We start from the raw sequence: 11150 nt of genomic DNA on the forward strand, positions 1-11150 counted from the left end.
ACATAACTGGTCCCTTAATTTATTTGTTGTTTTCGATTTGGTTCTTTAACTATAATTTTTTCCTTTTGGTCCCTCAAATATATTACCGTTAACCCTTTTAGTCCGAGTCTGTTAACTTTAACCATAAATGTGTAAAGTGGATAAACATTATAAGCTGTCCATCGTAGACCATATTAAATTTTTTAATTTTAGCCTTTGATCTTTTATTTTAAAAGGGAGCCGTTGGATAATGCAGGTTTATTATATGTTATTGTGCATCACCAACATCTAATTTTTTCTTACATTTTTTTATCTTCTTCATCTTTATCATAATCATCATACACGTTCATATATCTTCTTCTTTAAACCCAGAAAATCAAAAATCAAACACTCAAATTTATTTTTCTATAAATCATTTTAATAAAAGTAAAATTGTTCTTCTATATTGTCGAGGGAAAGAAATTCCCCCAGATCTTCGTTCCCATATGGACAGTTCATTTCTACCAAGAAATAACATTGAAGAGGCTATACTTTAATAACGGAGCACCTTTCATGTGCTCTATCGGTTTCAGGGGATCTGACAGCTTTAGCCAACCAATGGGAAGAATTACTCCATGTTACTATCAATCGAAGAGAAAGGTACCAACAACAAAAACAACAACAACCCTTTTCTTCTTTCAACTCTAATTCACTCTTTCAAAGCTTATCACACGGACCCATCTCCAAAAGCTTACTTTTTTCTCATCAAAACCATAACAAACAACAACGCTTCACATTTACATGATGCCATTGATTTGTTTTTCAGAAGAAAAAAAAATAGAGTTAGGGAGTATATAGAGAGTGAAAACGCAGAGAGCACTACACAACTCCGAAATTGAAGGGGATGGAAATTTTGTATACTTAATTGGATTTCATAGATCTCATCTCTTCTGGGTATGTATCTATTTATATATGCATGCCTCTTTTTCATTTTCATTTTCTTTCTCATTTCTATAACCCTTTTTATTCCTTACTTTCTCTGTCTTTCAAGCTTGTGATTCTGTATAGTTTTTACATTTTTGATGACCCTTTTGGCTTATTTGGTTTTAGCTTCAGCTCAATGATGCTACTGTTTCAGTTTCAGCTTAAAGTTTGAGTTTTTAAGTTTCAGCTTCTTTGCAATTTAAGTTCAAAATCCTTGGTGCTAGCTAGTCCATCATCATGTATCTCTAGATATGAAATTGAATTCAACTTTCTGTGGTTCTGCATTAAAATCATGTCATTTATGAATTCTATTTGTTTACTAGTAATTCTTCCATTTGGATAATCTGACCTTAGACTTAGTTCTATAATAACATTTTTGACCGGTACCTTTTGGACAATCTTCACCTTATTTTGCAATGTTTACATGCTAGAATTTGCAACTTTACTATTATTGTAAACTTGAAAGGATAGAGCCAGAGGTGTGTGGAGATTTCTTTACTTTACAAAGAGTGTGATTTCTTGGTTTGATACACTTTACTTAAGACCCCACTTCCATTTCTCTTTTTTTCACTTGTGTTGCCTAAGGAAATAAACATATTACAAGTAATGATAACAAGAGCATGTATCACGGCCTCGTGCACAATGGAGATTTGCACATGTCAGCAGGACTTGCAATTGAAAGCAGACTTGTAGGCTATTGATGTCGTCAGTATGTTTTTATTTTATAGGTAGTAATACAAGTATGCTACGGTATGAGTATCCTCGTGTGACTTATGCAATTTATTTACTGTTTGAAATATATATACTTATGTCTTAAATTTAAGGTGTTTTTAAATGTTTAACGTGGAAGTTCCTTTCTAACTTGGAGATCCTTGTGGTATGTTATTGCAGTTAGATGCTATGGAACAGAGGGGAGAAGAAAAGATGGTCAACAAGTACCTCCAAGTGACAAGGTTTATGAATGCATTCTTTTCCGAGAAAGTGACATTAAGGTAACCATATTATCATTATTTCACTGATTTGCAATCTATTGTTAATAAGAGAAATAAGCATGTGATGAAATATTTCTGATTTATTGCTCAGATGCATCTCACCCCGCGTAGGGGAGTTAATAAGGTTAGGCTGATGTTGTTGTATTGCTGTGATATATCTTAGTTTTGAGGTTTTAAAATATTATTATGATATATTCTGATCGAGGCTTTAAAAAAATATGTTGTCCCTAGTTCGTTTATGCAACTTTTCACTAATCATAATCTTTTACTTAATAGATTGATGTGTATCGTTTTCTTATTCAGTATTGCTCAAATTCAGGTTCTTGGCGCAACTGATGTATTTTGGGGCCTTTCTATATTATTTTCCTTTTACTTCTACAAAATTCTCCTTTTTAGGTTGATTATATTCTTTTTAATAGGTGATTTGCTTTATAAAACTCTCACCAAGAAGATTGCTTCTCATCTGTTCTCATTAAACATTCATCTACTTGGTTTCAAACAATGGCTTACCTGACATTTTTTGTATTCTTTAGTTCGGAGGTAGGGTAGTTGATGTCTATCAGAAATATGATGAAGTTATAACGAAATTTTATCAATGAAAGCCAGCTGTTGAAGGCTTAATCGACTGATTGGGCAAATATCTCTTTATAGACTTTTGCTAGATATATAATTTTACCGCACAACTGATGAGACTTAAGTCTAAACAGAGTGGTGTTTTTCTCTTTCAAGTTTTGCTACACATATTATCTTTACTTTGATGGATCCATCTTAATATTTATATGGAATGTAGCTTATAGAAGTGAAGCATCAACATATCAAGTCAGAAAGTCTAAAATAATAAAGCATAGAGAAATGGACTGCTTTCTATTAAACAGTATTATGAAGTTTTGATTCATTTCGCTTTAAAGAGTGTAATCATAGGTGTATATGTTGGTCACCATTAGTGGCAGTGAGACATCCATTTGGTGACAAGAACTTGAGCTATATGCAGGACGGATATGCTTATCTAAGCTGTGCATGTCCATGTCCATGTCCTTATAAGTTTTTATCATTTCAGGATTTGCAGATAAGTCCCCCTCCACATCTGGCCGGGCAAAAGAGCAGATAAGTAGTGATCAAGCTATTATCCAGGCTATATACATATTCAAATTATCTACTCAGCAAAAGCTTCTTACCGGTATGTTTATGCTGGTCTTGGACTTGATTCTTCAAATATCAGAACATCATCATTTTGTGACAATTTCCATGAATTTGTATCTTTGAAATTGAGGCAGACTTGTATTACTGGTTTTGTCTCAGAGTGATGTGATTCCCTATTTATACTGACTGCTCTTTTTACTTTATCATTCTTGTGTACTGTGCAGTAGGTGAAGTTAAGGCTGTTACTGATATGCATCAAAGGAATGCTGAGACGGCTAGGCATTCCGATGCTTTTATTGCCTTACTAGGTTAGCATGCAATTTGTGTGTTAATTTCTAGCATTTTCTAGTTATAGCGTGATGAAATTACCATATCTCACAGTTTGATTCCTTTGAAAAATCAATTGTTTCACCGACATTTTCATATTTTTTTGTTGTTTACTTGGTTGCTTTTTATACAGAAAGTTTTCTTTTTGTCTAGTAAAGTTGTTTGACTTTCTAGGCTAATCCAAATATTGTTGTGTTTTGTGGGGTTTATTTCTTTGCTAAACTTTTTTATCTTTCATTTTTAAAATGTTTAAATAAAAATTGTTTTTGTTGATTTGATTTGGAAGTCACAACCACAATTAATGAATAACTTTGACTAGTGTGGTCCATTCATTGAGGAAAATAAAGGAATTTCTGAATTATAATAAGAAGAAAGTGCCTTAAATCATGTTGTTTAGAAATGTTATTAAGTGTTTTGTGCCTCTTTTCTCATTGTTCAATCTACTAATTCCTAAACAACTTTCATGGCTTTCTTTCACGCATTCCAATGTTTATGATTAATAAGGAAGAACAACCCTTCCAAGCTTACTTGATACTAATGAATAATGATAGTGGCTTTCTAGCACTTAAATTTTTAACCACATTCTAGTCTTATTTATATAATTTCTACTCTCACTATTATATGTAACAAAAGTTTGTTATAAAAAAAACAAACTTGAATTTTTCAGATACGACGGTTTCATTATTATAGGAACAAATTACATTAATCTTTTAACAATAATATAACAAATATAAAATTTATTAAAAAATAATAACAAAACACCAATTATATTCTGTGATAGATTATTATTATTATTATTATTATTATTATTATTATTATTATTATTATTATTATTATTATTATATAAATAACAAAACACCACTTTCTCCCTCACATGTTCATTATTATTATAACAAACAGATACATAACAAAACTCAAGTTTTTCCTCATTCACCCATCAATCAGCAATCGCTCATACGAAAATCCATTCATCCTTCATCAATCTAACTACTAAACAGGTCCCCCAATCGGTTCCTAATCTAATTTCCCCTCTCTAATTTCCAAATTCATTTGCCCTAAATCTTCACTTCATCAATCTAATTCCCAAAACCTTCAATCATCAGTTCACTTCGATCAGATTATCGCTAATCTTACTTTGCTGCCGCAAACAGGTTCCTGAATCCTTCACTTTGCTCGGGCCGTTGCTCACTTAGCTCATCTCACTTGGCTGCTGCAAACAGGTTCCAAACTCTTTTTTCTCCTTCTCTTGTTTTTATGTTGTAAACTATGCTAACTGAATTGGGTATGCACAATTTGAATGCCTATATGTTAAGGTTTTGATTTGCGTTGTTTTATAGATTTATATGTTTTAGTTAGTGAAGATTTTCTGGTCTGTCTTTTACAGTTGAATCCCCTTCTTTGTGTTGTTTGCTTCATGGTTAATATTTTTTTTTTGTAATTAGTAATTAGGGAGAAAAGATTTTGGATAGATAATTTTGTTTTTCTTTTTGTTTGTTTGCTTCAAACTAGTATATCGAATTTGGATGGTTAATTTTATTTGTTTTAATTATTAATTAGGGAGAACAGATTCTGGATAGATAATTTTGTTTTTGTTTTGAGTTTATCGAATTTGGATGGTTAATTTTATTTGTTTTAATTATTAATTAGGGAGAACAGATTCTGGATAGATAATTTTGTTTTTGTTTTGAGTTTAATTAGAATACTAACAGTATAAAAAAATAATCACGGTCAACCAATTAAAATCATTTTTAAGTGCTATAAAAAGGAAAAATCAAATAAAATCTAGACTAATAAATGTCAAATCCCATGTTTCTTCATTTACATGTTTGATTAAATCTCCTTTCAACTTTTAGAACACTACTTCCCTCCTCAAATCTCAAATTGATATATTCATCCTTTGCAAGACAATGTTTTATTAATTCCTAAAATTGACATATTCATTCTCGCATCTAAAATTGAAAAAGTTAAATAATATTTCCAACTCATAATTGTCTGTGCATAAAGTTTAAATCTAAATTGCAGACTTTCATTATTTAAATCAACATTATAATTACATTACATAGAGGCTTTTGTAGAATAAAAGAGGTTAAAAGATTAGTTTGATCCTAGCTCTCAAGGGACAAGGATAGATAACTATGGAAACGTTGAAATAAAAAAATCTAGGAGATATAACAATTATGATCCTTTTATATTAGCCCATCAAGCAGAGCAAGTGTATTTTACATCCTTTCCTGAAGGGAAACAAGGTTGGTTCGTTGTCATCAAAACCAAAGCACGCAGCACAATTCAATCTTTGGAAAAAAAATGTACCTGAAATAACTCATGCATACCAGGATGATGCTGAACAACAAATGCCCGTGTTTGTTTCAGATAATGATTTTCAACAATGCATTGTTGACACTAATGGTGTAGAAGAAGTAGTACCAATCTCTATCTTGGACCAACTTGATTTAGAGATAGAAGAACAATATGACGAGTTAAAGGAGAAGAAGAAGATACATATTCAAACTAGTCTTTTTTCTTTTGTTATGATAATTTTTTTTTTAAAATCCTTATGTGTGATTCTTATGCATATTAATGGAAAATGCTAATTGTGCTTATGTTTTAATTTTGTGTGCCTTTTAACTTGTTTATGCCCATGTCTAATTTTGTGTGCCTTTTAACTTTTATATGTACAGTAGTTAATTACCTAGTTTTATGTGTATAGATAGATGGAAGACAATGATATTACAGGGGGCAGTGGAAGAGGTGTTGGTATAAGCATCAACAAAGTCAGGGGAAATGGGGGAGGTAAGCATAAAACTACTTTGTCACATTCTTCCAGATTTCAAGCACCTAGGCCTGCAGACACCCAACCACCTCAATATGCAAGGCAACCTACAAATACCCAACAACCCCAATCTACAAGGCAACCTACACATGATCCCATATCTCAAACACATACAAATTTCCCACCTTTCCTCTCTACTCCAAGTCCACAAATGTCTACTGTCCATGCTCCCACTTCTCAAATACCCAACAACCCCACTCTAGAAGGAAACCTACACATCATCTTACATCTAAAATACCTTCAAATATCCAACCTCCCAAACCTACAAGGCAACCGACACATCATCCCATATCTCAAACACGTACAAATTTCCCACCTTTCCTCTCTGCTCCAAGTCCACAAATGTCTACAATTCATGCTCCCACTTCTCAAATACCTACAAATATCCAATCTCCCTACTCTACTCCAAGTCCACATCTTTCTAATACACATAGCCCGCCACATTTACCATCTGATGTTGTATCTGGTGGTGATCCACATGCATCATCATCATGTGATGATTCGTATCCGATAGCTAGGAGTACAGATCCTACTGATAGGCGTATATGGATCCGTCCGGGACCACAGTTAACGTAAGATTTTTTATAATAATTTTCGTTTAATTCTATAATAACTTGTATCCTTGTATTTTACTACTTGTTTAATTTTGTTTTTATAGGTTTGAGCCTGCTGTTCAGCCCCCACGTGTCATTACAAAGATTATGAAACGTCTGTTTTAAGGAACTTGGGCAACTTATACAGAGTTAAGGAAAAATGACAAGGATCTTGCGGACTTGTGGTATAACGAGTTTCAGGTACTGTCCTTCTCTTCCTCCAACTTATGTTTAACGTCCTCGTTGTTAGCTTTGCCGCTCAGTCCATTTTTTACTTGGAATTGTCGGTTGAAGTTATCTCTAGTCCATTTTTTATTTGGAATTGCTGGTATATATTATATTCCACCACATTGCCTACCATCATTTTTGGCTCCCTCCCAACTTTGGAGGGTATGGAATGGAATTTGTTACTAGTCTCTTATGAAAACTATAAAATGATAAGTTACACCAATTAACATATATGCAGCCCTTAGGTGATGTTGTTTTCGGATTGGTACTAACTAGAGCTTCTCGAGTTGAGCATCACCCTTTTCGTAATCTCTTTTTACATGAAATCAAGGAAATTATATGCACTTAACTACCATCATTAATAAGTGTGAAAAAAAGTACTTCTGCTTATACTTGAGTATGAAGTGAGTCCATGATTTCCTTATTATAGAATTCTAATGCATCAATTCTGTGACAAACTCCCAGTAGAATCATAACTACTAACTTCTTTAGTCAAACTTCTATTAAACTTTGAAATAGTAGCCATATCTTATTGAATCCTGTTGGGTTTGAAGGTTCGCAGACATCTAGTCGTAATTTATGATTTTTTTTATTTACTTTTTTTAGACTTTTTATACTAGTACAGATCAAAATACTGCAAATTTAGATACACAATAACATTTTAACATGTCTAAAATAATTGACTTTTCAAATGCTATATTATAGCCATGTCCAGTTTATCCTATATTATTTACATTGCTTGTATTGCAGAGGATATATAAGTGGCTTCCTGAGCATTAGCAAGACATAGAGAAGACTTATCATCATAAGGCATATGAAGGGTACCAAAATACAATGTATCGGGTACGAAAAGGAATAGACAAAGGCGAATGGATCTCTGTTCAATTGCGTGAAAAATTGGAACAAAATTGGGAAGATAGTAAATGGAAGGACAAGGCAGAAGTTAATAAGAAAAATAGAAGATCCTCTGATGGTCCATTGCACACTTGTGGGTCAATTCCAACAATCGAGCATTCTAAAAGATTAGTAAGTAAACAAACTTTATTTGCAGTAAAGCATAGTGATATAAATTAACCATAATACTAATCTATTTATTTATTTCGTACTATAGAAAACTGACTCAAACATGACTCCAAGCTGCTGGGAGGTGTATATAAAGACACAAAAAATGAAAGGCGATCCATCAAAGTGGGTATCCTCCAAATCACAAATGGTTGCGGTAAGTTACAATTCGATGAGATTATCATTTCTAGCCTTTTGTCAAATAAACATAAAACAATTGAAAATTTTCTAGAATTAGTTATATCCTTTGGTGGACTTTGTATGCTGGTGGAAAGTCAAGGTAATTGGAAAAACTTTAAAATTAGTATTTATAACTGTCCTCATGTGTATTGATGCATGCTGCTACACTATAACTCTGCCATCATGTGCTATAATTGTTTTTGGTTATCTAATCATGTTTATTGTTGTATGTTACCTGCTTTTGTGTCATAGTTTTTAACGTTATGCATGCTTATTATTGTTCATTAGGTTTTGACATCTGAACATGATGATCTTATGTTTCTTCACTTGGAAAGAAGTCATGATAACTTAGTTATTAATTAAAAGCTAGTTTTAATTTGTTTAAATTGTTATTGGTTGGTTTATATATGAATTTAATTGTAGCAATTAATTTAATTTTATATTTTTGTACGTAAGAATTAAGACAAACTATAATTTTGTAGGATGAATATGAAAGACGGATTTTTGAAAGGAACTCACAGCAAACAGAGGGGGATGATGTGTCTAATGACCATCAGTCAGATAACTTCATCTTCTTGGACGTAGTTGGAGGAGTCGACAAGAAAGGTCGCATATATGGTTTGGGGATAGAGGCAGGAAAATACAAGCCTTCTTCATCTAGATCATCTGACGGCATCTCACCATCTGAATATGAGCATATGAGGACTGCAATATCTAAAATGTCAGCTGAAAACATGGAACTCAAGGAGCGATTGAAGACTAATGAGGAATTAATTCGTGCATCACAAGAGGAGTCACGTTTAGCTCGAGAGCAGTCACAACAGTCACAAGAGGATTCGCGATTGCTCCGAGAGCAGTTCCAGAAATTCATGGTGTCTTTTCAACAAGGCCATTCACATCTACCTCCTTATCGACCCCATCGTTCGAGTTAGGATCAACATATGTGTCAGCTTACTTGATTATTTATCATATTATTGAGAATTTTAGTATAACTTTAGTAAATGTTCTAATACTATTTAGTAATTATTTCAATATATTTTCATGCAAAAGATAAGTAGTGTGATTTTTGTGAACGCAACCAAAAAGGTTTTTTATCAAATATTAATGTGATTTTTATTATATCTTATCATATTAATGTATTTTATATTGTAATTTTTTATCACCTTTTTTATATTCCAAAAGTGTTTTGAGAAAAAATTGAGAAATTTCCTAATCTAATTTTTTGAGGGGCAAAAAAAAAAAAAACTTCCTATTTGCGACGGAATTTTAATGAGTCACAAAAGTTTTGTCTTGCACAGTAGCGTCCGCCATTGCTGGACGCTAGTGAAATTCCCAGAAATTTTACGACGGAAGTATTTTCTCAGAAATTTGCAACGGTTTTAACCCTCAGAAATTTGTGACGGATAAATAAAACGTCGGTATTTTGTGACGGAAAACTGAATGACACACATCCATATTATGAGAGGTTTTGCGACGGATTTTTGGGGTTTGCGACCAGTTGTCATCCGTAGCAATGAGTGACGGAATTGATTGTCCCTCACTAATATTTTCCGACCCCCATTATTACGACGGATTTCTGCCGCGTCGCAAAATCCGTCAGAAAATCGTTTGCTACGGAGTTTTGCCATTTTGCGACGGAAAACTGCCGTCGCTAAATCCGAGTTTTCTAGTAGTGGACATCTCTGCAGCAACCTCTCAATCTAATATACTAACCATTAGATGCATCCAATGGATGATATGGAAAGGCAATAAAATGTTGAAAATATAATCTGGAAATATTTCCAAATTCAATTCGTGCATATAAATATTGTCTGCATTTATTACATGATCCTCAATATGAGCAATCAGCGCCTAATTTCATATTGGGTTTTTTTTTCCGGGTTATTTATGTTCACATCCCTATCCATTCTGTTGATTGCTATCATCACATTGAGAAACTTTTGTTTGAGTTCATTTTATTTGAATTTAAGTTCATTGCAGAATCTTTTGTACTTTTCTTTTGAGATTATTACATTTGATTTGGATAGTTTTCTCTTATTTTAAATTTAAGTTTTCATGAAATCTGATACACATGCTATGAGAGAGTGAAAGAGGAAGAATTTAGTTGTAACAGAAGATTGTTTCAGAGGGTCGTGTAATTAGGTGTTGATTGCTCATTTTGAGAATCATGTAATCAATGCAAGCAATATTTATGTGCATTGAATTTGGAGATATTTGCACATTGTTTTTCAACATTTTATTGCTTTTCCATATCATCCATTGGATGTATCTAATGGTTGGTTTATTAGATGGAGAGGCTGCTGCAGGGATGTCAGCTGGAGAGGATCCAGATCCAAGTGAACTGAAAATCCCTATATTTACGCAATTCATGCATAATTTTCTCTTGCTAACGAAAACACGCTCAAAAAAGAACTCTTGAGCCTCTGAGAACAAAATTTCTTTCTATTCCAATTTTCTTCAACTAAAGAGCCAAATCATTCAAAGGTTTGTAAATAAACCATCCTTGATTTATTCTTCTCTCTATTGAATCCCCAAGTATACGGTTCTATTGAGTATTAAAAAGTTATCGATCCACCTAGAGTCTATGTAATTACCAAACTTGTTTTTAGTTTTGATTAGCTGTTGAGATTAAGTTGTATTCAAAAGGTCTACTCTTGATCATTGTAGTCAAAAGTTTGGAATAAAAAGACATAGAAGTAAATTGCATAATGATAAATGACTGAATGAAAATTGCAGAAGTATAAATGACTAAAACTTAAAGATGCAGAAAAATAAGAACAAGAAACTTAAAGAAAATATAAGAACTTTGAATAAACTTTGTAGCAAGTGTACATGGCTTCCAAGATGATTACAAGT

The 11150-nt window shown here is 32.7% G+C and overlaps 1 protein-coding gene across 8 annotated transcripts; it reads left to right on the forward strand.

The window, feature by feature from the left end:
- Window positions 1–317: 317 nt before the first annotated feature.
- Window positions 318–9413, forward strand: LOC146937232 (uncharacterized). 8 transcript variants are annotated; one of them, XM_085751633.1, is made up of 12 exons: window positions 318–618; window positions 785–912; window positions 1528–1670; window positions 1834–1934; window positions 2992–3111; window positions 3299–3382; window positions 4553–4621; window positions 6109–6803; window positions 6890–7025; window positions 7803–8078; window positions 8164–8271; window positions 8777–9413. In XM_085751633.1, exons 10-12 carry the CDS (start codon window positions 7887–7889, stop codon window positions 9224–9226), a joined length of 750 nt encoding a protein of 249 aa, XP_085607759.1. In that variant the 5' UTR covers window positions 318–618; window positions 785–912; window positions 1528–1670; window positions 1834–1934; window positions 2992–3111; window positions 3299–3382; window positions 4553–4621; window positions 6109–6803; window positions 6890–7025; window positions 7803–7886; the 3' UTR covers window positions 9227–9413. The 8 variants fall into 8 exon arrangements, with proteins under 8 accessions (XP_085607759.1, XP_085607761.1, XP_085607758.1 ...); XM_085751635.1 differs by lacking the exon at window positions 1528–1670 and adding an exon at window positions 2026–2058; XM_085751632.1 differs by having other exon boundaries at window positions 318–912.
- Window positions 9414–11150: the final 1737 nt, after the last annotated feature.

Source organism: Medicago sativa, chromosome 3 (assembly GCF_051527215.1).
Source record: "Medicago sativa cultivar Bolivia chromosome 3, Bolivia_mono, whole genome shotgun sequence".
NCBI classification, from domain to species: Eukaryota; Viridiplantae; Streptophyta; class Magnoliopsida; order Fabales; family Fabaceae; genus Medicago; species Medicago sativa.

Bases quoted from the DNA above. Each gene is read 5' to 3' on its own strand.
- LOC146937232 (XM_085751632.1), top strand. From the start codon at position 7,887: ATGTATCGGGTACGAAAAGGAATAGACAAAGGCGAATGGATCTCTGTT. The intron at 8,079-8,163 runs GTAAGTAAACAA...TTCGTACTATAG, and splicing joins TCGAGCATTCTAAAAGATTA to AAAACTGACTCAAACATGAC. The intron at 8,272-8,776 runs GTAAGTTACAAT...ATAATTTTGTAG, and splicing joins CCAAATCACAAATGGTTGCG to GATGAATATGAAAGACGGAT.